At 34.9% G+C, this 24,334-nt stretch overlaps 5 protein-coding genes and 1 long non-coding RNA gene across 8 annotated transcripts; 4 read left to right on the top strand and 2 right to left on the bottom strand.

Moving 5' to 3' along the window:
* The first annotated feature begins 773 nt into the window (after positions 1–773).
* LOC118060077 (uncharacterized) lies at positions 774–11,157 on the top strand. 2 transcript variants are annotated; one of them, XM_035073200.2, is made up of 16 exons: positions 774–934; positions 1,601–2,184; positions 2,452–2,695; positions 3,526–3,803; positions 4,394–4,561; positions 4,751–5,524; positions 5,664–5,758; positions 6,649–6,711; positions 6,792–6,880; positions 6,997–7,059; positions 7,771–8,436; positions 9,063–9,143; positions 9,347–9,417; positions 9,539–9,596; positions 9,871–10,087; positions 10,278–11,157. In XM_035073200.2, the coding sequence occupies exons 2-16, from the start codon at positions 1,772–1,774 to the stop codon at positions 10,922–10,924; spliced, it is 3,927 nt and encodes a 1,308-aa protein (XP_034929091.1). In that variant the 5' UTR covers positions 774–934; positions 1,601–1,771; the 3' UTR covers positions 10,925–11,157. The 2 variants fall into 2 exon arrangements, with proteins under 2 accessions (XP_034929091.1, XP_034929095.1); XM_035073204.2 differs by having other exon boundaries at positions 9,063–9,137.
* LOC118060078 (uncharacterized) lies at positions 11,080–14,564 on the bottom strand. 2 transcript variants are annotated; one of them, XM_035073205.2, is made up of 6 exons: positions 14,166–14,564; positions 13,532–13,664; positions 12,974–13,218; positions 12,047–12,218; positions 11,878–11,940; positions 11,080–11,525 (listed from the first exon to the last, which is right to left on the bottom strand). In XM_035073205.2, exons 1-6 carry the CDS (start codon positions 14,279–14,281, stop codon positions 11,298–11,300), a joined length of 957 nt encoding a protein of 318 aa, XP_034929096.1. In that variant the 5' UTR covers positions 14,282–14,564; the 3' UTR covers positions 11,080–11,297. The 2 variants fall into 2 exon arrangements, with proteins under 2 accessions (XP_034929096.1, XP_034929097.1); XM_035073206.2 differs by lacking the exon at positions 11,878–11,940 and having other exon boundaries at positions 14,166–14,560.
* Positions 14,565–15,135: 571 nt separating this feature from the next.
* LOC140955975 (uncharacterized) lies at positions 15,136–15,919 on the top strand. Its single transcript, XR_012170806.1, has 2 exons — positions 15,136–15,327; positions 15,461–15,919. It is a non-coding gene; the product is annotated as an uncharacterized lncRNA (long non-coding RNA).
* A 632-nt stretch (positions 15,920–16,551) lies between these two features.
* LOC118060079 (uncharacterized) lies at positions 16,552–18,810 on the top strand. The gene is made up of 2 exons (XM_035073207.2): positions 16,552–17,329; positions 18,343–18,810. Exons 1-2 carry the CDS (start codon positions 16,786–16,788, stop codon positions 18,600–18,602), a joined length of 804 nt encoding a protein of 267 aa, XP_034929098.1. The 5' UTR covers positions 16,552–16,785; the 3' UTR covers positions 18,603–18,810.
* Positions 18,811–19,602: 792 nt separating this feature from the next.
* Positions 19,603–21,052, bottom strand: LOC118060080 (iron-sulfur assembly protein IscA-like 1, mitochondrial). Its single transcript, XM_035073208.2, has 3 exons — positions 20,762–21,052; positions 20,387–20,504; positions 19,603–19,965 (listed from the first exon to the last, which is right to left on the bottom strand). The coding sequence occupies exons 1-3, from the start codon at positions 20,961–20,963 to the stop codon at positions 19,860–19,862; spliced, it is 426 nt and encodes a 141-aa protein (XP_034929099.1). The 5' UTR covers positions 20,964–21,052; the 3' UTR covers positions 19,603–19,859.
* Positions 21,053–22,830: 1,778 nt separating this feature from the next.
* LOC118060081 (agamous-like MADS-box protein AGL103) lies at positions 22,831–23,897 on the top strand. The gene has a single exon (XM_035073209.2). The coding sequence runs from the start codon at positions 22,845–22,847 to the stop codon at positions 23,451–23,453; it is 609 nt and encodes a 202-aa protein (XP_034929100.1). The 5' UTR covers positions 22,831–22,844; the 3' UTR covers positions 23,454–23,897.
* The last annotated feature ends 437 nt before the right edge of the window (positions 23,898–24,334 follow it).

Here is a 24,334-nt window from a genome sequence, read left to right on the forward strand (position 1 = left end):
AATTTAATTTAACTTATTTTTTTTTATCTCATCATTTAACTTTAGATTATTGGGTCTTGAGTTATTTATTTTTTTCTATTTTCTTCATCCAGGGTTATCCCACATCATGTATTAATCAAATTAATCTGGACCACTTAAATTATCATCATCATTTAAATATATATTTATGTATTAGAAAAAAATTGTCCTTTTAGGCAAAATTTCCAACATCAATCTGAATATAAACATATGAAATATGAAAGACTAGCTTATAAGCTCTCTCCACTCACTCTCTACCAAAATTTCCAAGACTTGCATGGTTTCCCTTCATTTTCTCTGGTTCAAGTTCCAAGCAACCACCTCATCGGGGTACAAGTGAAACGAGCAACCCTTCCCATAAACTCAAACTCTCATCCCATCACAAATCCCAAAAGACATCGCCCACAAAAGCTCAAAGTTTTAGATTCATGAGTGGGTGTTTGTTTCAATGTTATAATCTGTTATTTATTATTAATAAATATTAAATTGATGTATTTTTAAGTATATTTAAATAAATTTAATATGATGCTAAGAATAAAAAATATATTTTTTAAAAACAACATACAGCGCAAACATACCGATCATCCCACGTGTCACAAACAAACAAAAAGAAAAAAAAAGTGAGTGAAAATAGTATATTCCCTCTCAAGGACACCAACTCCTTTCCTTCCCCTTCCCTCCTCTCTTCCCCTATATATTAGCACGTTCGCAGGGCCCACCAATTAAAAAAAACCCCTGATAAACGGCCCTGATAGAAGCGGCACCGTTTTCCTTTATATCCCTAAATCAAGCACGCCAATCCCTAAATTTTTTATGCGGGACCCTCACCATTCATCTCTCCGAAAAAAATCCCTCCTGTCCTGCTTATCTCTCTACAATTCGATCTCTCACGTAATCCAATTACCCTTCAATGGCGGTACGTCGCGACTGCGTTTCGCTACCTCATTACCTGCGTGTAGTTTAATTATCTTGTTTATTGCACATTTCGTGTTTGAATGTCTTGTTTTTCTTTCAAGTACCCTAATTCTGGTTTGCTTAAATTGGGGTTTTTTTTGTCACAAGAGTTTGTTTTATACCTACCAGTGATTGAACGAATGCGAATTTGATTAATTTGATGTATTAGTTGAAATTTGAAATTTGGTTTTAATTTGATTGAATCACAGTGTTTGGTGTGTTTAATTGGTGATTGGAGGCTTAATTATGAGTGTCATTGATTTTCGAGCTACTAGCGTACTTAATTACTCTAGAATATTGGGTTTTTGTGGCATTGATTTTCCTGTTAAGTTTAAAACGGTGAAAGTTAGTTCCTTTTTCTAACTGGGGTTTAGCGTGTAAGTGGTGAAATAGTGAATAATTTTACGCACTGAACATGTTTAACTTCTGCTCTAGTTGAAATTGTTTATTTTTTTTTTGTAAATTTTATTTAATTTTAATTTTAATTCTGGGAATTACAAAATAAGCGATTGGTGGCTTTTTGTTGATGTCTTTGTTATCTTTTATTTGAAATTAAATTTTAATGTGCTATTGAATGAAGAAACTTTTTAAACGGGCTTTGACTAATTGAAGTTCATTGGTATTGTAGATTCGACAGCTGGTTTATAATTTTGGTGGTAATTTGTGAATTTATCAAGCCATTCTCGATTTTTCATTGTTGAATGTCTGCTTTAGAGATAGTTGCTGGACTTGGTGAAATAAGCAGTTGAGGAAGAAGTTTTTTTTGTAGAGATGAGCTGGTTTTTGTGGGTTTGAGAACATGTCTGGAAATGCGAGATACGAGCTGAGTTCGGCTAGTCCGGAGGAATTGGGTTTTACTGGTAGCTATTCTAATGGGCAGAGGGGGAGTTATCCTAGTGCCAGTTTTGATAGGTCTGGAAGTTTCAGTGAGAGTCGGATGTTCAGTTCTGGGGCAAGTACACCCCGGGCTTCTGCTTCACCAGCAAGGAGTATGGCCCCACTTGCTCCATACCTGTCGTTGGATCCAGTTACAATGGGGGATCAAAAATATACTCGAACGGGCGAGTTAAGGAGGGCTTTTGGGATATCTCTAGGGAGTGCTACAGAAGATAATTCTTTTGGAGCTGCTTATTCAAAGCCCCCCCCTGCAGTGGATGCAGAGGAACTGAAGCGGATCAAAGCTGGTGTATCTGATGACAATCAGAAGGCTAGGTAATTAATTGTCTTTTGATGGATGGATTTCTCATCGTTGCTCTTCTATATCCTCTCTTCTATTTAAATTTTTCTACAGTGGAATATCTGTCATGCATATGAAGTTATTTCCATGTGATGGAAGATGACCTTTTATGATTGTCACCGGGTCTGGATACTGGGCAGAAAGTTTTTCTTGTCTTTTTTTTAATTGAAAATAGGATGTAATGACTTGTCATTGGAGCTTTTTTTTCTTTGCTGAAGACGAAACAATTTTTTTTGTACCAGGGATAGAATAAAAATGTGGAATGGATGCTTGCTAAGATGTAACAAACTCTCAGAAGAATTAAATTCAAAGAATCAACAACGAAATGAGATGCTAACGAATGAAAGATCAGGTGGTTCAAACTTTTTGAAGGTGGGAACACAGATTCATCGAAGCCCTTCAGACCTTGGGACTCAAAGATTAGAGGACAGGACTAAGACTCCTGTTTTGAATAAGCGAGTTCGCTCTTCTGTAGCAGAATTTAGGGTTTGTGCACAAATGCCTCCTTCAGATTTGCTCTTTATACCTGTCCAAAAAATATTGCATCTTTCATGTTGCAGTTATGGTCTTGTGAATGTTACATTATTCTGTTTATAATCCAAAAATGTTTTGTATCAACATGCTTATAAGAACGGGTGTGCTCATCTTTGTACCTGCTTAAAGATATATTCCTATATATTGAATTCCTTAAGTTCTTTCTAAGCTATAAAGTGATGTGTTATTAGTATGCGAGAAAAATGAGGTAGTCACATATTCATTTACTCTAAGGGGTGTTTAGAACCAAGGAATCAGTTCATTCTTGTTCTGAATTTTGTTTGGACTATTGTTATTTGATTTCTTTTTTCATGAAGATTTTTTCTGCATCGGAATTTCTATTTCTGCTGTACATGCATGATGTGTGGGTTTACAATAATGGAGAATAATGGTTAGACACAACAGCAAGGAGAAAGTAGCAGTAGAGGTTCTTGAAGATCTTAAATTCCAATAAATATCCAAATAGCTCTTCACAATATACATCTGCCCCTGGTTGAAAACTCATGATAAGCAGATTGTTGAATTGTTATGGAGGTCCCCATTTCCTCCTAAGATTAACATGGTAGCGTGCTTTAATTTGCTTCTGCTTTCTGTAAATTTCTACAATGTTCAATGGGCATATTTACTCTCCTGAGACATTAAAGTTCCATAATACTGCCTTGATTGTTGTTGTTTCCCTTTGTTGTGTGAATATTTGTTGTTTAGTAAAGGCATTGATATTACCTCATCAACTGTATTAATTAAATATGCTTGTTTTCCTCTTTCCTCGCTGAAATCTCTAGGCTGATGGCCGAAGCAATATGGTTCCGAGGCAGCCTTTGGTCACGGGAAAAGACAGAGACATACACAGGGATGGTGGTGAAGTTTCTGATCTCGCTGAAGAAAAGGCCCGTAGGCTACCCGCTGGAGGGGAAGGGTGGGACAGAAAGATGAAAAAGAAACGTTCTGTTGGTCCTGTTTTTACCAGAACTATAGACAATGATGGGGAAATTAAACGAGTGGTGCATCATAAGTTTAATAATGAACCTGGTCTGCAGTCTTATGATGCCCAAGGCTTCAGGTAATTTCTTCATTAGTTATGTACCATTTGTTTGTAGATGAGAATGCTTTACGTGTCCAACTTAACAATGCAAATTAGTTAGTTCTGTATAGTATTATTAATATGACTTCTAAGTTTTGCGAGTAATTTCCAATATTGGCCTTCCATATTCCTTGGTAAATGGCATTGTCCCAGATGATAGTAAGATACTCTTTCAAGAATGAACTGACCCTCTTGAGCTGAAAACTGAAACTTGTAATTATGCAATCTAAAGGGCTGAAGGTGTAATTATCTCTTGTAGATGTCCTCAATGGCCATCTTGTGTACAGAGTGGGATCATTTGCTCATTATACTTTACTTGCATCAAAGTAGTGGAGGTCCAGTTCCACCTTTCCCTACCAAACAAAGTTTACATTTTTTTTCCAATTGAATTGGAAAATAATGAGCTTGGGTCTTGCATGATCTAAAAGTTAGTTCTTATATTTTACTGTATTATTCCTTCTATTGTATTTACTGTTTTGACTCTTTGTGAAATCATGAGGTGTTGCGCTTTCTGTTTTGTTTGCACATGTCAAAGAATACTTGGTACAATCATGAAAGTCCTCTTGCAGGTCAGGATCTTTTAATGGGAGTAGTGGCATCAACAAGGTAGATGGCATTTCAGCATCTGCTAGTTCAAATGTCCGTGCCCTTCCCAAAGAATCAGAAAAAGTTTCTTTGACAAGGGATTTTGCTGCTGGCATGAATAAGGAGCGGCTTGTAGTGAAAGCAAACAATAAGTATGTGGTGATTGACTGATTTATTCACTTTTTAAGTTCAACCATGCTTCTTTTTGGTACATAATAACTTTGCATATACTAGGTTATGATGTAATGGTGATGCAAATCCATTTAATTTGTTCAATGTTTCAGTATGTAAGCTCAATGTTCATTTTCTGTGTCTGATGTATCTGTAACCATGCTATTCAGGGTAAATATTCCGGAGGACAATAATCATACAGTGAGTCCAAGTCCAGTCACAAAAGGAAAGGCTTCCAGGACACCTCGAACTGGCCCAGTAATGGCAGCAAATGTATCTCCTAATATTTCCCGTGTGCCTGGGGCCCTTGATGGCTGGGAACAAACACCAGGTATAACCAAAGGCAATTCCGTTGGGGGGCCTAATAATCGCAAGCGTCCGCTGCCGACAGGGTCATCATCTCCCCCAATGGCTCAATGGGTTGGTCAGAGACCGCAAAAAATCTCTCGTACCAGAAGGGTGAATGTAGTGTCTCCGGTCTCTAACCACGATGAAGGGCAGATGTCATCAGAAAGAGGACATATTTCTGAATTTTCCACTCGAGTGAGTTCTGCTGGGATCAATGGGCCACCTCTTGCCAAGGATGTGGTTAATGGAACCAAACAAGTCAGAGTGAAACATGAAAATGTTTCATCTCCATCAAGATTATCTGAAAGTGAAGAATCTGGTGCTGGTGAAAATCATGAGGGTAAGCCAAAGGAGAAGGGAACAGGTAGTGGTGCTGTAGAGGAGAGATCCCTGAATCAGAATGTTGTTCCTTCTTTGTTGCTTACAAAGAAGAGTAAAATGCTCAATAGGGAAGACACTAGTGATGGCGTGCGGAGACAAGGAAGGACTGGTCGGGGTGCATCATCTTCTAGGATTAGCATTTCTCCAATGAGGGAGAATCCAGCCTCAACCAAACCACTTAGAAGTACAAAGCCCATATCAGACAAGAGTGGAAGGTGGCGAATGTTTTTTTCTTAATTAGTTTTTTATTTTTTTAAATGGGAAGAAATGACATGTTTATACCTGTGTACTAATTATTACTATTTTCCAACTAAGTTAAAGCGTTGATACATTCGAATCTGTTTACTAGTTCAGCAAGACAGGCCGTCCTCCTCTTAAGAAAATAGCAGATCGCAAGGCCTTAGCTCGTCTTGGGCAAACACCAATAAGTGGTTCCCCAGATTCCACAGGTATGCTCGCAAAACCTTATATTTAAGTTTCTTACAGACTGTAGATTCCCTTGGAGCTATATTACTTTAGTGTGGCTGTAACAACTAGATAATGTACAAAAAAATGATTATTGCTTGCAAGTATTTAGCTTTACAGCAAACCCCCTTCCTTGTCCTCCTCTGGGCATTATGAATATGAGTGCCCCTTATAGTTGAGGCTTGGTTGGCTAAGTTAATTTTCTTTCCCACTCTTTGGTTCGTGTTTGTTACCACATAATTCTCATCATTTAATATGAGAAGAACACCTGCTTTTACCATGCACATGGCTTTGATGGCAAAAGTTAGCATTGACTTTGGTGGCAAAGCACATTGATGTGCTGTTCTGAAAATGATATTTGAAGGTCTCATTATGATTTTGTGAAATATCTAAGAAAGTTTGATGATAACTAGGCTTGAACACACATTCTTAAGGCACAAACAAATGAAGAGAATTGAGAATACACTCAAGGCAAAAATGGGAGAAATGCAAATACAGTGGTTTCCCTTTTAAGTTAGCATTTGTTACCTGATAGGCATTGATGCCTTGGGTTCTCCACACTCATGTTCATCTGATTTTCAGTGGGTCTTGTATCTCTTAAATCCCAATTCAACAGAATAACCTGGTTGGTTTAGAGAGTGAAAATTGAAGACTTCCAAATTCTGTAGCCTGTTGATTTGATTTTGCAGAAATATGAAAACAACAATCTATCTAGTTTTATGTTGTTTGGATTTCTCAAACGATGAAAGTTGTCAAGACTATTATAAGCTTAGTGAAGAAGAAGCCTTACTTTCCATATCTTTTAATTTATTGTCGTTTGCTAGATTTCTTTGTAATCACTGGTTTTTTCATTTTTTTTTGTTTGATTTTTAAGGAGAATCAGATGATGATCGGGAAGAACTCTTAGCTGCTGCAATTTTTTCTTGCAATGCCAGCTGTATGCACTTTGACCTCAAGCCTTTTGTTTCCTTCTGCCGGCTTTATATGGGCATTCTTCACAAACTTTTGCTTTTGTAGATCTTTCCTGTTCTGGTTCTTTCTGGAAGAAAATGGAGCCAGTTTTTGCTCCCATCTGCTCTGAGGATTCATCCTTCTTGAAACATAATGTAATTGCTACAATCTGCTGCCAGAAAGATGATCTTAGTTCTGCTTTGAGTTATATTGATCATTTGAAAAAGCTAACTTTTTTTTCCCCTGTTTTCTCATCTATGTTTGGGGTCAGTTGAAATCTACTGAGGATCTTCAGAAGAGATTATCTGAGATGTTTGGTCGCAACAATAATTTGGTAATCTAAGAGTGGTTATATAATTTCTTGTCAGCATACATATGACTAGTGTTGCAAACATGTGTTTGTTCTCTCGGTTCCATTTTGACCTTGCATATTTTTATATGCACATAAGATGACAATTGAAATATTGCATTTGACTCGTGGTACCTAATATTTCAAGTAGCTGCTAAATGTAAAATCCATCCTTGACTACAGTTTACATGACTAGGATGGTGCACCAGCAGAGGTTGTTGTGTTTTTCAAGTTTTTGAAATCCCTGAGATGCTTCACTGCAAGCAATGATAACAGCTAATTTCAACTCTTCCGAGAGAAACAAAACCTATTGCAGAATACTACTGGATTCATTACTTTAATGGAAGGATGCTGCAATTTATTTAATGTTTTCCACTCCCAACTGCAAGATATTTTTAATAAAAATCCTTGTGTTTGACAGCTTGAACCTAATACGATTTCTCTGATATACAAGTCCCTTTGTTTTCAAGAATTCATTTTCGTGATAATTTATGATGTGTTCTTATACTGTTTGTTTATGCCATTCACTCTGTCCATGAACTACTAACAACTTATTTATTTGTGGCACCAATTCCCAGTGTGTATGCACGATAATGTTAAGGAAAAAAAGAGAGAATAAAAGAGAATGATAGAGTCTTAATCCTTTCTGCAGTTTACTGTTCCTCATCTGGCACTAAATCCATCTTATTTCTTCAGGGTGATCTTGTGCTTGAAGAAGATATTCCATCTCAGCTTGTTCATGAAGAAAGTGAAGAAAACTTGCATAACCAGGATCGACCAAAAAATTTGGTGAGGACTTCAGATTTGGTAAATCCAGATCAGGACAGTAGTGCTTTATGTGGAGGCTCAAGAAGAAGGAACAATGTTACTCCACTGTACCAAAGAGTGTTGTCTGCTCTGATTGTAGAAGATGAGTCTGAAGAATTTGCTGAAAACAGTGGAGGGAGGAATATTTCTTTTCAATATACTAGAGATAATTCTCCTGGTGATAGTTACCTCCCTATTGATTTTGAGCCTGGGAGCACAAATGACATTGATTTTAATTATGAATCCATGTTGAGTTTTCAAAGTCAGAAGCAATCTTCTCTTGATGGTTTTTCTTGTAATGGAAGCACTACTATTAATGGGATCAGTGGTTTTCACAAAAATTCCTATAATGATTATTCACTGCAAGGAAGTAATGGATTTATGCACTCGAAAACTGGAATGTTCCCTGGGCTTTCCGAGAATAATGACGAGAAACCAGCTATCCATTCAAATGCCTTTGGCATTGCCGCCTATGATTGCCAATATGAGGAACTCAACCTGGAGGATAAACTCTTGATGGAGCTGCAGAGTGTTGGTCTATATCCAGAAACAGTGGTAAGTTCTATTTCACAAGTCTTTGTCTATTCCTTGAAATTATAATGTATTTCAAAAGGTCTGGATGCTTGGTATTTTGAGCATACAAAAATGCACCAAAAAGAATGAAATAAAATAATATGTCCTGGTACATGGTACGTTCAGAAATCAATGTTAGAAGTCTTTGAATATGATGTCCCCCTTCTGAGAACAATGTATCTTCTCTCCAGCCAAATGAACCACATCAGACAGGAAGGAAATAGCCCTACTTGTTAATAAATCCTGATCATTTTCAGATTAGCCATCTGCTCTGTCATTTAATGAGTCTTTGCTAAATAGATTCTTTATGTATTTGCCAAATATCCTCCATTTCCCTTTATGAACATGTATGCACACAGACATCACTAAGCTTGTTTTAGGGTCAAGTATGGTGAAGGCTTTTGCATGTAAACAGGAAAGACAGAAAAAAAACATGGAATCTCTCTCTCTCTGTAATGTGTATGTCTATGTGCATATATGCAGAAGTAATGGACTCTCTCTTTCTCTCTCTCTCTCTGTAATGTGTATGTCTATGTTCATATATAGATTTTCTCTCTCTAACATTTTCAACCCCCCCGGCTCCTAAACACTCTGTTGCTTTCTTGCAGCCTGATTTAGCAGATGGAGAGGATGAAGTAATCAATCAAGATATCATTGAACTTCAAAAGAAACTTCATCAAGCAGTTAAGGTTCTGAAATTCTTTTCTTTTTAAGCGTATCAATTTCCTGAAAATGTTAATTTGACACTTTTTGTAAGCATTTTCTTATAAATTTCTTAAATATAAAAGTAATTGCATTTTTTCACTGATTTCCTCACTGCCACTTTATGTTTTTCATATGCTGCTAGAGTATGAATTTTTTTGAGTGTGTACAATTTTTATCATTTGTATAGGTTGGTAAGAAGGAGGAATACTTGGACAAAACAACTAAAGCAATCAAGGAAGGAAGGGAAACACAAGGATGGTAAGATACTCTTTTTTATATCTTATTATGTTAGGCTTTCAACTTCCCAGAATGCACATCAACCGTTGAAATCATTTCGTTGGATTTTACTGATTATGAGTATTGTGTTGTTGATTTGCAGGCCCCTTGAGCAGGTTGCAATGGACAGGCTTGTTGAATTGGCTTACAGAAAGCAGCTGGTATGTTGTTTATCTCCCTTGCAGAATTTACATGTTTGATTGGCAAATGATATAATATAGCGGCCAGTGTATAGTTTAGTCCCTTTTCTTTTCTTTAGTTATCTGCTGTTTCTTTTATTTTTACCATGTATCTTATGTTTGTTCCTCCTTAATGGAAACTGATTCCTATTTTAAAGTCTTGCTGGTGGTTCCATGCATATGTCACAACTTTTTTTTTTGTCTGTGTGTTTCTGAATTTACTCCCATTTGACATCCCCTTGACTAACTTTGACAGGCTACTAGAGGAAATAGTGCTTCAAAATTTGGGGTCCCTAAGGTTTCAAAACAAGTTGCCATGGCTTTTACCAAGAGGACTCTTGCTAAATGTAGAAAATTTGAAGATACAGGCAAAAGTTGTTTCTGTGACCCCCCCCTTCGAGATGTCATTTTTTCTGCCCCTCGAGCAAATGTCACAGAGTCCACAAGTTGCATTCAGGATCCAGGGGCATCAGGTTTGCCATTTTTCTGTATGCATCATTAGTGATGTAGTTTTATGATGTTTCGCCATATTTGTTTCGGTAAAGGGCAGCCTTGGATCAATGAATGATGTAGAATCCTGTTCAAAAGGATTTGCCAGCTCTCAGATTTAATATAGTAACTTTCCACCTTTTTGACTAAACGGGCTTGCTTTTTTTTTCCCAGGCTCTGTACCTGGTAGAGTTGAGAGGCACGATCTTTCCAATGATAAATTTGGCAGGAGTGCATTAGTTGACCAGGATTTTGCCAGGAATGGACCCATATTGAACAGAGGGAAGAAGAAGGAATTGCTGCTTGATGATGTTGGTGGTAATGCTTTATTCAAAGCCACATCATCTCTTGGTAATACTCTGTTGGGTGGAGCCAAGGGAAAGAGAAGTGAGAGAGAAAGGGACAAAGATGTTTTAGCCAGAAATTCTGTAACCAAAGCTGGTCGCGCCTCTCAGAGCAATATCAAGGGTGACCGTAAAACAAAATCAAAGCCCAAGCAGAAGATTGCTCAGCTATCAACTTCTGGAGATGGAATTATCAACAAGTTCAAAGAAACAGGTAGCAATAAGAAAAGAGAAGCCGGGACAAAATCCAATGGTTCAAACCCTGTAGATTCAGCTAAAGAAAGCAGGGGAGCAACAAACATTGCCGGGCTCCAAGAATTAGACCCTATAGAACTACACGACGGCAATGATTTTGGGGACACTCAGGATCTGAATAGCTTGTTTGATGGGTTGCCAGAAAATGACTTGGTGGGTGAAATACTGCTCGACGACCTGCCCCTTCAAATTCCCATGGACGACCTCTCTATGATTCTATAAAAGATAGTACAGTGTAAATTTCCCAGGATTAAGATAAAATGACTGTGCCCTTTGCCTGGAACCAACTGCTAATATAATTTATGTCAGGCGAATTTGCACATGTAATTATGGTCATTCTTTTTGTATACTTCAGTGGGGTAGTCTAAAGGAAAATATGGAAAGAAATTTTGTTTTTTGAAGACAATTTATCTGTAATAAATTATTCTATATAGCCTTGGTTTATTTGAGATTCATCATTAATGCAAATATCCAGTCAGACTCGAGTTTTTACATGAAAATACAACTGGGTCGGCTGCAGGATCGATCACAGTCGTTGGATGCATCAATGAGGTTTTTAATAAGCTGTTCACACATGATTTGTTAGAACTTGGAATCAAGCCTCCCTCGATGAAAGATGGAGACAATCTGAGCATATGTCCTGCTCAGTTAGCCTTTCTTCACCATGTGAAACGGGGATGAGTTGTTCTATGACTCGAGTGACAAATGCTACATTTGGAAGATTAAGACCCTTGTTATACTCCTCTACATCAAACTCTGCTTTGCTTATTGCCCTCTTGTAATTTTCTGTAGCAAATCTTGGATGACCCCTAGCAACTGCCACCTGCAATTTTCCATGAACACCTATTAGTCGAGCTTAAGATAACACGGTCCCTGACCCGATTTAGTGGTTTGCACCAAGCAAGTGAAACAATATTGCCGGTTAGTATTCAAGTTGAAACAGTGTCACATACTAGCCTTACTCATGGCAAACATGGTTCTCAATTCATGAATTATTATTTAACCAATTGATGCAGGTGTCCAAAATAGAGTTTGGAGGAAGCCAAGCAAATCGTAAATTTCTACCAGTTACATTGAAGAAATAGCCAAAAAGAAATGCTTTTCATATAATCAACTGCTCATTAACAGGCTAGTGTTTTCCCTAGGCGGCTCTATCTTCATTTTCAATTACATACAGTGAGCATGTACATCCTTCCTTTCATAGCCTGCTGGTACCGAGATGCTTGCAATTGTGCCACCTTCAACAGGTTAAACATATTATACACCTCTTCATAATTTCAAGGGTGAGAAGTTCAGTGAAAGGAATATGATTAGAAAAGAAACACAAACAAGGGAGAAGCTTACCCAATGTCTTTCTGGCAGCTTGAAAAGCCAAAATCTCCACTCTGTCAATGGCTCCCCATCCACTTTAACAGATATGTTGGTCCAGTTGGTGTGATGAAATTCTACTTTGTCCACCCCATATGCCAATCCACTCCCTACAGCTTTGACAAATGCTTCTTTCAGACACCAGTATCTACAGAAAAGTATTGATCTTCTTGTTAAGCATGTTCGACTCCTTCCTTTTAACTTGAATAATTAGCATGTACAAAACTGCATCTAAAGTTATTAATTGCATTGATAATTACTGGTGCTACTGCCCGTGAGCAACCTAGTTAACAACAAAAGCACCAAAAGTAAAGCCCTAATGAGCAATTAAGCAACACAGAGAAGAAATTTCATGAAGTTTGCCGAGAAGGGAAATTTATATTTGTAACTTATATTCTATGCCCTATTATGAAAGTCTTCCCGTTTCACAAAGATTAGTTCAGATAGATATGATGACGATAAATAAACTCATAATTTGTAAAGCCTAATTTGATAGACAAGGTTCCTTCAGAACAGTGGAAGAATTGAAATGTGGTTAATATACTAATATCAGTTTGATACATAAAGCTGATATTAGTATAGTAACCATTCATTTTATGGTTGACAAAAGAGAGAAAATAATGTTTTAGACAGCAAGCAATTGGAGTGTCACTGTTGCAAAATTCCTGTTCTTGTCACTGTACTTCTCAATCCTCTGTGCAACCAAATGGACTGTAATCAAGTTTCTAGAGTTTTGGGCTGCTCAAACCATTCATTAGTTCAGTATTGGGTGATTCTCTTGTAATTGTTGACTTCAATAGTATATGACAACTGAGCTTAAGAAATAAAATGCGGTAAAAATAGATCAAAGCAGTATCAAGATCTTAAATGTCTACAAGGACATAAGCATAAGCATAAGCATACCTGTAAAAATCCACCAAAATTTCATCAGAGGTTCCAGTACTGATTATATTATCCCATTCCAAACTTGAAAAGTATGAGGAAAAGTTTTCAATAAATTCTGGAACCGACTCTTTCATGGGTTTGATACAACAAACAACATCCACCCCCACAAGGCACAGAGGTTCGGATGCTATTGCCACATAGTCACCATGGTGGGATACATTGAAATTAAAATTGGGAAACTCCACGCCTACTTTACTACATTCCTGAGAACAATGGACAATTTGCAAAACATGGTTATAATTCTGGAAGTGCATTTAGAGGAGAGCAAAGGAACAAGACTTGTGACACGGGAAGAAATGCATAAATATTACACTAAGCTGTCATCAACATAGAGACAAAAAGAAATAGAAGGTTTACATTAGTGTATTCCATTTATGAAACTCCACGATAGATTAGAATGAACATCTCTTTTTTTTCTTCTTATTTAATCAAAAAATTATGCGTGACCCTTAAAAAAATCACCAGATTGGAGTTAGGAAACAATAACAACATTATGATCTCTGGTCATACTCATACCAGATAGGGTTTCCCTTCGAATGTGCGTTTTATGACAATCTCATTGTATGGAATTCCTAAAACTTCATGTATAAGTGCATATTGAAGCAACCTGCTCACAAGCGCCTGTTTTCTATCTTCCATCCTCAAAAACCTTATGAAAGTAGAGATGCATTAAAAAGGTTAAGTAATCCCTTATAAGCAACTCAAACATTAATCATCTTTATTGATTGAAAAATCTATACAACCACACATATCTATCTATCTATCTTGATATCTTTTCAAACCAAAATTTCCAAGATTTTGTCAAATGGGTTTCAGTGATGTCTTGTTTTATAGCTTAAGAAGTTATTTCTTCCTAAAAATTTTCACAGCAACAAAAAATAAAAAGATCATCAATCCACAATTCTTTATCTATCATCAAAGCTCACTTATCTCTTGCCAGGTTCAACATTGATAAGATAATTCACCCTTTCAACTACTGACAAACGCAAAAGATCACTACTTTGAAGCCTCTTTAATAACCTTTCTCATTCTATAAAATCTAAAATCAAAGACAGGATAACCCCAACAAACCAAACCAAGAAAGAAAGACATTACGATCTTCTTGAAAATACATTAGTAAAGAGGAGAGTTTCTTGAAATAACAAAAAACCTGGTGATAGAAGAACGTTCATGCTGAGGAAGAACAGAGAGAGCTGAGGAGAAGTCATGGGGAGTTGGGTTCCACTTTGATGTGTCCACCAACCATCTTTTTACTCCTTTCTCCATTATTATTATAACCACCGCACAGGAGACAGGTCTTCTCTACTTTTGTTTTAGCTCTCAGTACTATCGTACAGTATTTTTCGTTAAAAGCTACAAAGCAGGGTTTTTTTTCAAAGCTGCAAGAGGAGAGGAAGGGTGGCCGGCAATTTTTTAATGGGTTTGTAGAGGCTGGTTAATGACGAAAGCTTTGGAATTTCGGCTCAGACCGGTACATGCCAGTCTAAAGAAAACCCGATTCGATGGAATACGCAGCTGGGGTGGGCTGTGATGCTCGTGGTGACCGTCCCGTCCCGTCGTCCCTATTTTTATATAAACAGTTTTAAAATTATTTTGAATGAACTTAAGTAAACAATAATTTTTAGGAATAATTGCAAAAACAAAACCTGTGTTTTTATTTTTTTGTTGTATTTTTTGACACTTTATTCTTTGATTTTATATATTATATATTAGAATAATTTTATCTTTTGATTATTTTTAAAGTTTTTATTTGAAATGAGATGTAAAGTAAATTAAAATACAACAGAAAATAAAAACAAAATCAAATTACAGGAGGTTAATTTTGTAATTACCCTTAATTTTTATTATGCATGATATGTTAAATATATTATATATATATATATATAAAAAAAAACAAATTTCAAATTCACAAAGATGTGGTCATGGAGAAATTTGACTTGACCTTTCTTGAACCAAATGATTATCATTTTATCAAGATATTAAATAGTGGTAGTAATGGTAAAAGATTTATAAAATTTAGATTGAAAACATGTTCTTAAGACCTAACTTCGAGGATTAGTTGTAAACCAGCACTCAATGCCTGTTTAGATGAGGTTTTATGTCAAATCAATTTATTTTATGAAAACATTATTATTTTTTATTTATTTTTAAATCAAAACCTAGGTCAAGCCCACTTACCTGCTGGTTGATCCACACATTCACAATTTTCTCAAGAAAATTAAATTGACAAACAAATCTGCCGAAGTTCTGTGGTTTGAGAATGGTGCAATTTCTAGACTACTTAGTTGGCCAAACAAGACTATGAGAAACATGTAAGCTTCATGTCAACTTTGCCCATACGTTATCTTAAGTTTTTTATTGCATAGTTTAGGACAAAACTTGTGATGTTTTTCTGGGTTTGTTGTCCTAACCACTGTTTTTATCCTCCATCACACCCAATTTCAGCTATAAAACGTTGAGCAAGGAAAATAGGAAGATGTTGATCCTTCAATTAATTAAATGAAGTATGTGAAGCTTCATAAGTGCAGGCTCGATCAAGATGAGTTGCTGTTCCCTTCGTCGGAATCCGGTGATCGGAGGGGAACAATATGTGACCAAGAAGGTGGACAGAAGATACATAAGGTGACGGCAAGATTAGTGGAAGCTATGCAGAGGGTCATCGTGGCTGGGGATCAATGGCAGAAAAAGAAACAACCAGCTAATGGCATTGGCATTGGTGGTGATCAGATCAAGAAGTTTGACGGGACAAGCAACACAGGGATAAGTGGGTCTAATTGAATGAAATTCAAGAACTTGTACCTTCATTTTTATTAAATGTTTTTAATATGATATTTCCAAAGGATAAAAGGGAATAATACCCTTATCATCCCAGTAACTGCAAGAAATTCTATTTTATTTTCTTTATTTGCTTGCCTTGCTTGCCTTTTCAATAAATAATAGGTCGAGGATGATTTATCTATGGTAAATATTCCTCACAATATAGAGTGTAAATTAAACTCATGTTTAATGCGATATAGATTAATATATAAAATAGATTTACAATAAATTCTTTTAAAATTGAGTATTCATATGTTAAAGATATTTAAAAAAATACATACTTTACAATAAATTGAGTATTCAATAAATTCTTTTAAAATTGGTGAAATAGTTGTAAAACAAAAATACATACTTTAATGACTAAGTAACAATGCCTTAAATAGTTAGGGGACTAGTTTATCATTTCTTGATACAAAAACATCTATTCAATTTATCTGTTTTACGTTAATTTATTTTTAATATCACAATTAAAAAATAAAAAAATTTATTTAAAAACTTAAAAAATAACAAAAAATTCAACCGACAACAAAATACTTGAAGAGGTTTTCGAAAGTGTTACAATTATTATTTTTTAAAATATTTTTTATTTAAAAATATATTAAAATAATATTTTTTATTTTTTAAAAAATATTTTTATATCAGTATATTAAAAAAATATATAAAAATATTTTAAAATAAAAAATATTTTTTTAAAAAAATAATTTTAAAATACAAAAACAAAAAAATATCTTCTGAACCGTGATCAGTCCTTTTAGTTCTGAACCTAAGAAACTACACGGTAATTTCTCTTTTCACTAAAAACATTATATATCTGTTACCTTTACCTGTCTTTCTTGGTATCTTCTCCCTCAAGATCCTTCCCCGGACCCTAAAAGCAACAAAGAATCCATTGAATGCCACTCAATTCTTGATTTCATTTTCATGTTTTCTCCTCAATCTTGCAGAACCAAAAGATGGGTGTAGGTATATCAGTCTTGTTGGGGTTAAAAGCAACAGTGTTGTTCCTCATCTTTGTATCTCTTAAAAATCTTGATTTCACTTTATCATCATTACCATTCTTGTATGCCTCATTAGTATCATTACTGGTATCACTAGCTTCTCATCCATCAATCAACCTCCCTATGCTTTTATCCAAAAACCCAGATGGGACTTTTCCTATTTGGTCTCTTATAATTTTTAGTCCGTACTTGTATTTTGTTAGATTATTTTCATTTCTACGTAGGTTTACTAGTGGTGAAGAGCCTTATAATGAGATTTGTGAGGGTGTTTATGTTGGTGGTTGGCCTTATTCAGTTGATAAGTTGCCACCTGGTAATCCTGCTATTATAGATTGTACTTGTGAGTTTCCAAGAAAGGAAGAGTTTAAAGGGCATTCTTATTTGTGTCTTCCAACTTGGGATACCAGGGCACCTCAGCCTGGAGAGATTGAATCTGCTGTCAAGTGGGCTTGCAGAAAAAGAGCTCAGAACAGGCCTGTTTTCATTCACTGTGCTTATGGTATGATTTGATTGTCAAGACCTGTCCTTTTCTTATATATATTACATGGGGGGTGCTATTAGACAATTTTTCTGCATTTTGTGTTGTTAATCTGTATATTGATTGACTGTAATTGTTTGATTTTGCTGTGCTGAAATCCCTTTTTTGCGAATCATTTGATGCTTGCAGTCTGTTCTTTCATATCATAGTGGTGGTTTACTTGCAAATTGTTTTATCTAGGTAAAGGTAATCAGTAGTTAAAGTGTTAGCATTTTTGTGATTGCATAGATATATGCAGAGCTTCAGGTGTGACCTTTACCCGTCTAATTTGCTAGTCGCTTGTTTTAGTTCCAAGCCAAGGCTGTGTGGTTATCTGAAGAGATTTTCATATCATAGTACTATGTAGTATGTAAGACATTCCTTCTTGTGGTATCATGATTCATGAACAACCTTGTAACAAAATAGATCCTGGTTATCAAAAGTGAAGAAAATAAATGAAAAAATCGTCATTTTTTGATATCGATCAATGATTTGTAGGATCATAGTTAATGGAAGTTGTTTTTAGAAATTGTGGAATGCTTTTGTAGGATCATAGTTAATGTAAATTGTTATTAGAAATTGTGGAATGCATTGTGGTCTCATCATACGATGGCTTCATCACAACTTAGGGGCATGAGATATTGATATTTTCTTATTCTGTTCATCTGATGGCCTTATTATTTTCCTTGAAGCATCCCAAGCTCGAACCAGATTACCCATTTTTGGTTAATGGAAGTTGTTATTAGAAATTGTGGAATGCTTTTGTAGGATCATAGTTAATGTAAATTGTTATTAGAAATTGTGGAATGCATTGTGGTCTCATCATACGATGGCTTCATCACAACTTAGGGGCATGAGATATTGATATTTTCTTATTCTGTTCATCTGATGGCCTTATTATTTTCCTTGAAGCATCCCAAGCTCGAACCAGATTACCCATTTTTGGTTTATCTTTTTGCATTTGTTGCACAACTAATAGCTTATCGTCCCTTTAGGTCATGGAAGAAGTGTTGCTGTGATGTCCGCACTGTTGGTGGCCCTGGGCGTGGTGGAAGACTGGAAAAAGGCTGAGCAGTTCATAAGAGAAAGACGACCTTGTATTTCAATGAACTCTGTGCATTATAATGCCTTGGAAGAATGGTCAAAGCACCGGTTATCTACTCCTAAGGGAAATGAAGTGAACACAAGTTCTGCCATTCTGTCAACTGCGTCTGGACGCTCACGATATGATAGGCCAAAAAACAGAAGTGATTAGCATGCATCATTAATGTGCTGCAGACTGTTGTTTTATGTAGCACACATGTGGCTTATAACACTGCTATTCCTTTTCCCGCGTGATTAATTTGTTAAAATCTAGCTCTGTGATTCTGTTTGGATATCAAAATGTGATCTGTGGACATGATTGTTAATGATGTGGACTTGCTACGTCAACTGTTAATGAACAGGTTGAATTTGAAACTGAATAGGGGTCTTGAACTACTAAGTGTAGACATTTTCAATCTTGATGCTTGCTGGTGCTATTAGCGAAAAATTATGATTTCCAACGAATTTTTTGATATTTTGTTGGCAGGCAATTTCCCATTTTATTTCACCGTGTTTTGGAATGCATAACGGTATATTTGAAAGTACTGTGCTGCTTTCCTGCTTTTGCCCGCCCCAGGTTTGGAACTGGCGGGCAGTTTTGGCTTGAGAGGGTTATCCGAGGTCGAAAATCTTTTAGTTCAATGTCACGTTTGCCAGCATAATGAAAATAGGTTTAGATGTTCCAATAACTTTCAGTCCCTTAATGTGTTTGCCGCCTCATCTGATTGTGTAATTAACAATGTAGGCACTGAAATATAGCCGTTTGCAACCACCCAACCCAAGAGCCTAACAGCTGTGCAGTGGTGGCATTGCAGGCAGTGGTCATGTTAACTGAGTTTCAGGAACTATTGCTATAATAAGCGTAGTTCGAACGAGCCAAAGTACAACTGCCAGCAAAAGCTTTAAACAACTATTGAAACTTGGCTGTTTCCTCTCTTCAGCATTTCCTGACCATGAAGAAGCCTCCCATCTCCAGTGTGAATTTTAATCAGATCCAACGTGTATTCCTTACACCAATCACAGCAGAGACATAGGCTATTCAGCAAGATTTACACCCAAACATGAGTGGCTTGAAACCAAACAGGCATTTTAGGTGCCTGGGATTTCATGACAAAAAATAACTGCATCAGGCATGTTTCACAACAATGAAATTGTTCAATGTACGATCAAAATAATCGACAAGGAAGAGTACACCAGTTCTCTTATTTCAAACAAAGAATTTTCAGACTGTTATAGATACAAAAAAATTAGAAAATCTACACCGTTGAACTCAGCATACAAGAGATAATCCTCATAGTGTACACTACAAATTATCCAGTATCCATCTAAAATGAGAAAAAGGAATGCTGATCACGTAAATTTGATTGCTTTGGTATTGTCGTCACCGGTACAGTGATGTTATTATTTGTTCATGCACCTGATATTGTTCTTAACTACCACCACCTTTAGCGGTTGCTGAACTACTTCTTGTCATAAACGACTCTCCACAACCACACTGCCCTTTGGAGTTGGGATTGATGAAAATAAACTCAGATCTGCACAGGTTACAAATAAAAGATACCCATTCAGTACAGGCAAAAACAACAAATCAAAAGGATTGAATCATCATTCTTTCGAGAGATGGGGGATCGGGGCAGGGTGGGGTGCCTTGATTTTTCCTCCAGCACTCAAATCTGAAATTAATGGACTCAAAAACAACAATGCAAGCCTAGAAATAAACCACATCCTCGAATGCATGAACATGGGGACATTTGATGTCAACTACAAAATTCAACTGCCAACTGCCTTCACAAATGGAGCTAATTTGCGCCATATTAGGGGGGAAATCACGATATACACAACGGGAATTCAAGCTAAGAATTCTGAAAAGGGGACAAATTATGGGCAACATATACTCTAATGTATGTATTACTACTATACATGCAAAGAAATTCAACCTCAGAAATTAACCTTTACCTGAGCTTGTCATCAACAAAATCCATCCTGGTTCCAATAACATGCATCAGCGCCTTTGGGTCAATCAATATCTTCACCCCTTTATCTTCAACTAATTCATCAAATTTCCCTTTCTCATCTGCACATTTCAATCAAAACACACAAAAATTAACAAACTTTCCTTCAAACCCAAAAAACAAACCATTTCCCAGAATCCAAATTAATCACAAACCAACAAATACAAACCCCAAAAAAACCTAACTTCTCAAATCAAACCAAAAACATCTCAAACTTTATAATTATCCGATCAAATTCCATCAAACCAAAACTCAAAAGTTTCAGTCTTTATAATTTTAATGAACCAATGAAACAAAAATTTAGGGTTTATAGCAGAACCTGCATAATTAAGAGTGTATGACAAGCCATTGCAGCCACGAGCTTTGACGCCGAGGCGGAGAAAAGGGCGTTTGCGCTGCTGCAAGAGGTCCCGGATTCTGGTAGCGGCGGCGTCCGTCAAGCTTAGAACTTGTTTTCGGGCTGAGGAACCTACCGCCTCCGCTGCTGCTGCGAAAAGTTTGGATGCTCTGGAAGCTGCCATTTTTCAGTGCTCTCCCTGTTTTTCTCTATTGGAAAAATCTGAAAAGTTGAGGCGTGAAAGGATCAAAATTTGATTTTGCATATTTTGTTGGATTTTGGGAATATATAGTTTATTAACAAAAACTAAAAAAAAAAAAATATATAAGGTTGGCCGTAGATTAAATGAGCAGTAAATCTTCTTGCTTTAATTATATAAAATTAAACATTAAATTAAAATACAAAAAAAAATATGGCTTATTCTAAATATAAAATAATTTTTATTTTGATAAAAAAAACTTTATTAAATTGTTTTATCTTTAAATAAGAGAATGGAGAGAAAATTGTTGTAAAACTATGAAACAAAAAAAAAAGTATTTGGTTGTTATGATACAAACAATAAAATAATTAAATTTAGTTTCAAGAGATTCTATTCAAGAAGAAAAATTCAATAATTATGGTTTTTTTAAAGCCTGATATATTGGGCCACTTAAGCTTGCACATCTATCCTTGCTTGTTTTCTTTTGAAAAAATCTTTAATATTAGATTTTTGATAAAAAAAAACAAATATTATTTTTTAAAAATTTTATCATTTAATAGTAGATTAATTTTGAATTATCTTTTTATTTTTTATATAATTAAAATAAAACAAATATTATTGAATTTATTAAAATCCATAACTCATATTATAAATTTGACGAATTAACTGGAATCAATAAACATTTATTTTTTATCATCTTGTATGCATTCATAATGATATTCAGAAAATACAGAAAAGTAGTGAATTTGAATTCTTTATATTATTTAAGAAATTTTTTTTATTGAAATAATTCAAAACAAAATTGTCTCAATACAAAAAAAAAATAAACTTTATTTTAACGGTGGCCCAAGTTACTTTTAAATTCAAGCATTTGATCTTTGTTTTTTATATTATTTTTTTATATTATTTTTTTATATTTTAAGACCTGTTAAATTAATTAAGTTACATTAAAAAAATCTCATATAATTTAGTTAGAAATTTAGATTCTACAAGGACCCGAGTTAGAAGTTTCAAATTTAACTCTTTGTCGAAATTAATAATAATATCAAGAAATCTCTCATAACTTAGATATTTAAAAAAAAAAAATTAATTTAACTCTTAGCATATCACGATCAGTAAACTAATATATAAATATGTGGGTGGGTTGGTGTTAATATTAAAAGCATATTGTTTTGTTTTTAGATTGAATTTTAAATTAAGTGCAATAATATATATACATTATTTACTTTACAATTTATTAAATAAAATAATTATAAAATAACTAATCCTTCTAAATTCATCTGGTTCAATTTCTATCGACTTTGAATTAATATATATAAAGCTTAACACTTTGATAAAATGAAAAAAAAAAAAAAAAAACCTTTTGTGTACAAATATATTCTTTAACCTCAGCTTTAAAAACTCAATTACTTGATTTTTTTCTTTTTAAAAAGAAATTATTGAAATTAAAATAAACAATAATTTTTTTTATCATCTTGACTACATGCATAATGACATGCGGAAAATTAGTGAATTTGAATTCTTTTTATTATTTAAGATTTCTTAGATTTTCGTTATTATTGAAATAATTCAAAACAGGATGAATAATTTTTTTCTCCACAAGAAAACCGACTTTAAATTCCCCAAACAGGGAAATTCGAAAATTATTTTGAATAAATAAATAAAGAAATTATTTCCTTTTTCAGACTCCTAATTACAGTCGGATTTCCTAATTCTACAAGGGTTAATTAAAATCACTCTTTCCAGCATTTATATAATTCAACAACACATTGTTTATCTTTGAATCTTTTATTTATTTATTATAAACAAGCAGCTTGCTACGTTTTTTCGTTGTTATCTCTGCAAGAAATCAAGAATTAATCCACGATGACAACACTCAAAGAGAACAAGGCACCGCCCATAAAGAACAAGTCTTATGAGGAGAGGAAGCAAACCCTAAGGAAGAAAGCAAGTGAGCTTGCAACATTGTGCGACGTTCCTGTTTGCCTAGTCTGTGTTAATCCTGATGGCTCCACTGAAACATGGCCAGAAGAAGAGGAGAGGGCTGTTGATGTTCTCATGGCTTACAAAGCCCAAACAACAATGAAGAATGAAAGCAATGAAGGTGAGAAGGGCAAGGAGAAGGTTGTCGACAAGGCACCTCATGTTTTTGAAACTTGGGACGCAAGGTTTGAGCTCTTACCTGAGGAGTCTTTGGTGGATGTTTTGAAAATCTTGGATAGGCAGTTGCAGGCTGTGAATCAAGTTGTTGAGAAGGAACAGATTGGGAAGAAGAGAAAAAATCTGCATGATGTTAATGATGATGGGTCTCAAAAAGCTGGTCGAATCACAAAAAAAATTCTTGATTCGGTTGGCTTGAACCTGATCACCAATTCCTATACAGGAAACTACAGCGATATCAACAGTTTCTTGGGTAGAAAATCGGACGGCAACACTGATTTTGAGAAACCAGTGGATTTGAAGTTGCGTTTGTGATGAGATGGATGAAATTGGGGTGAAGTATAGAAACCTTGATAGCATCCATGCCGCCTCCACAAGTCAATGTTGTGGATTTTCTAGGTTAGGTTTTTTTTTCTTCGAATTGCCTTTCTATTTCTTCGTGTAATCTAAGTTTTGTATTTCACAAGGAACGCACAATTTTCACTTTCTAATAATGTATTGTTGATGCATTAACATTATCTCTTCAGATGGATGCCACATGCACAAGAATATAATTAGTTATCCAAACATGAATGCCTACATCTTCACCAACACCATGTCAATGGCTGAAATTCACATCCTAAGTTGATCACCCTTCACATTGCCAGCTCCACATCCCAAGTACCCTGCTTGCCAAACATGTGCTAAAGAATACATTTAAGCCTTCGTTTGTTTTTTAAAAAATTATTTTTTAAATTTGGTTGTGTTTATTTAATATTAAAAAAGTTAGTCAATTTTCCAGTTAAAAAAAAATTTGGTTTGGTTTTTAGAAAAACATTTTCCTTTTATTTTAGGTGAAAAACACTTTTCGGAAGTTATGAAAAATTTAAAAATGTCATGTTATTTGCTGATTATATCAAATTTGATCTTCAAACTTTTAATTGCTATATATATATATATATATATATATATATATATATATATATATATATATTGTTTTGAATATTTTTTTTTTAATTTCATCCTCTAGAATTTAATTTTTATCCTCATTTTTATAATTGTTATTTGTTTTTTCCAAATATTTTTTTGATTTAAATTTTTTATCTATCAAATTTAATTCTTATTTTTTAATTGTTACTTATTTTATTCAAAATAATTTATGAAATGTTAATTATTATTATTTTAATTTCTTAAGATTTTTTTATGTTTTAGATTTG

Source organism: Populus alba, chromosome 10 (genome assembly GCF_005239225.2).
Source record: "Populus alba chromosome 10, ASM523922v2, whole genome shotgun sequence".
NCBI lineage: Eukaryota > Viridiplantae > Streptophyta > Magnoliopsida > Malpighiales > Salicaceae > Populus > Populus alba.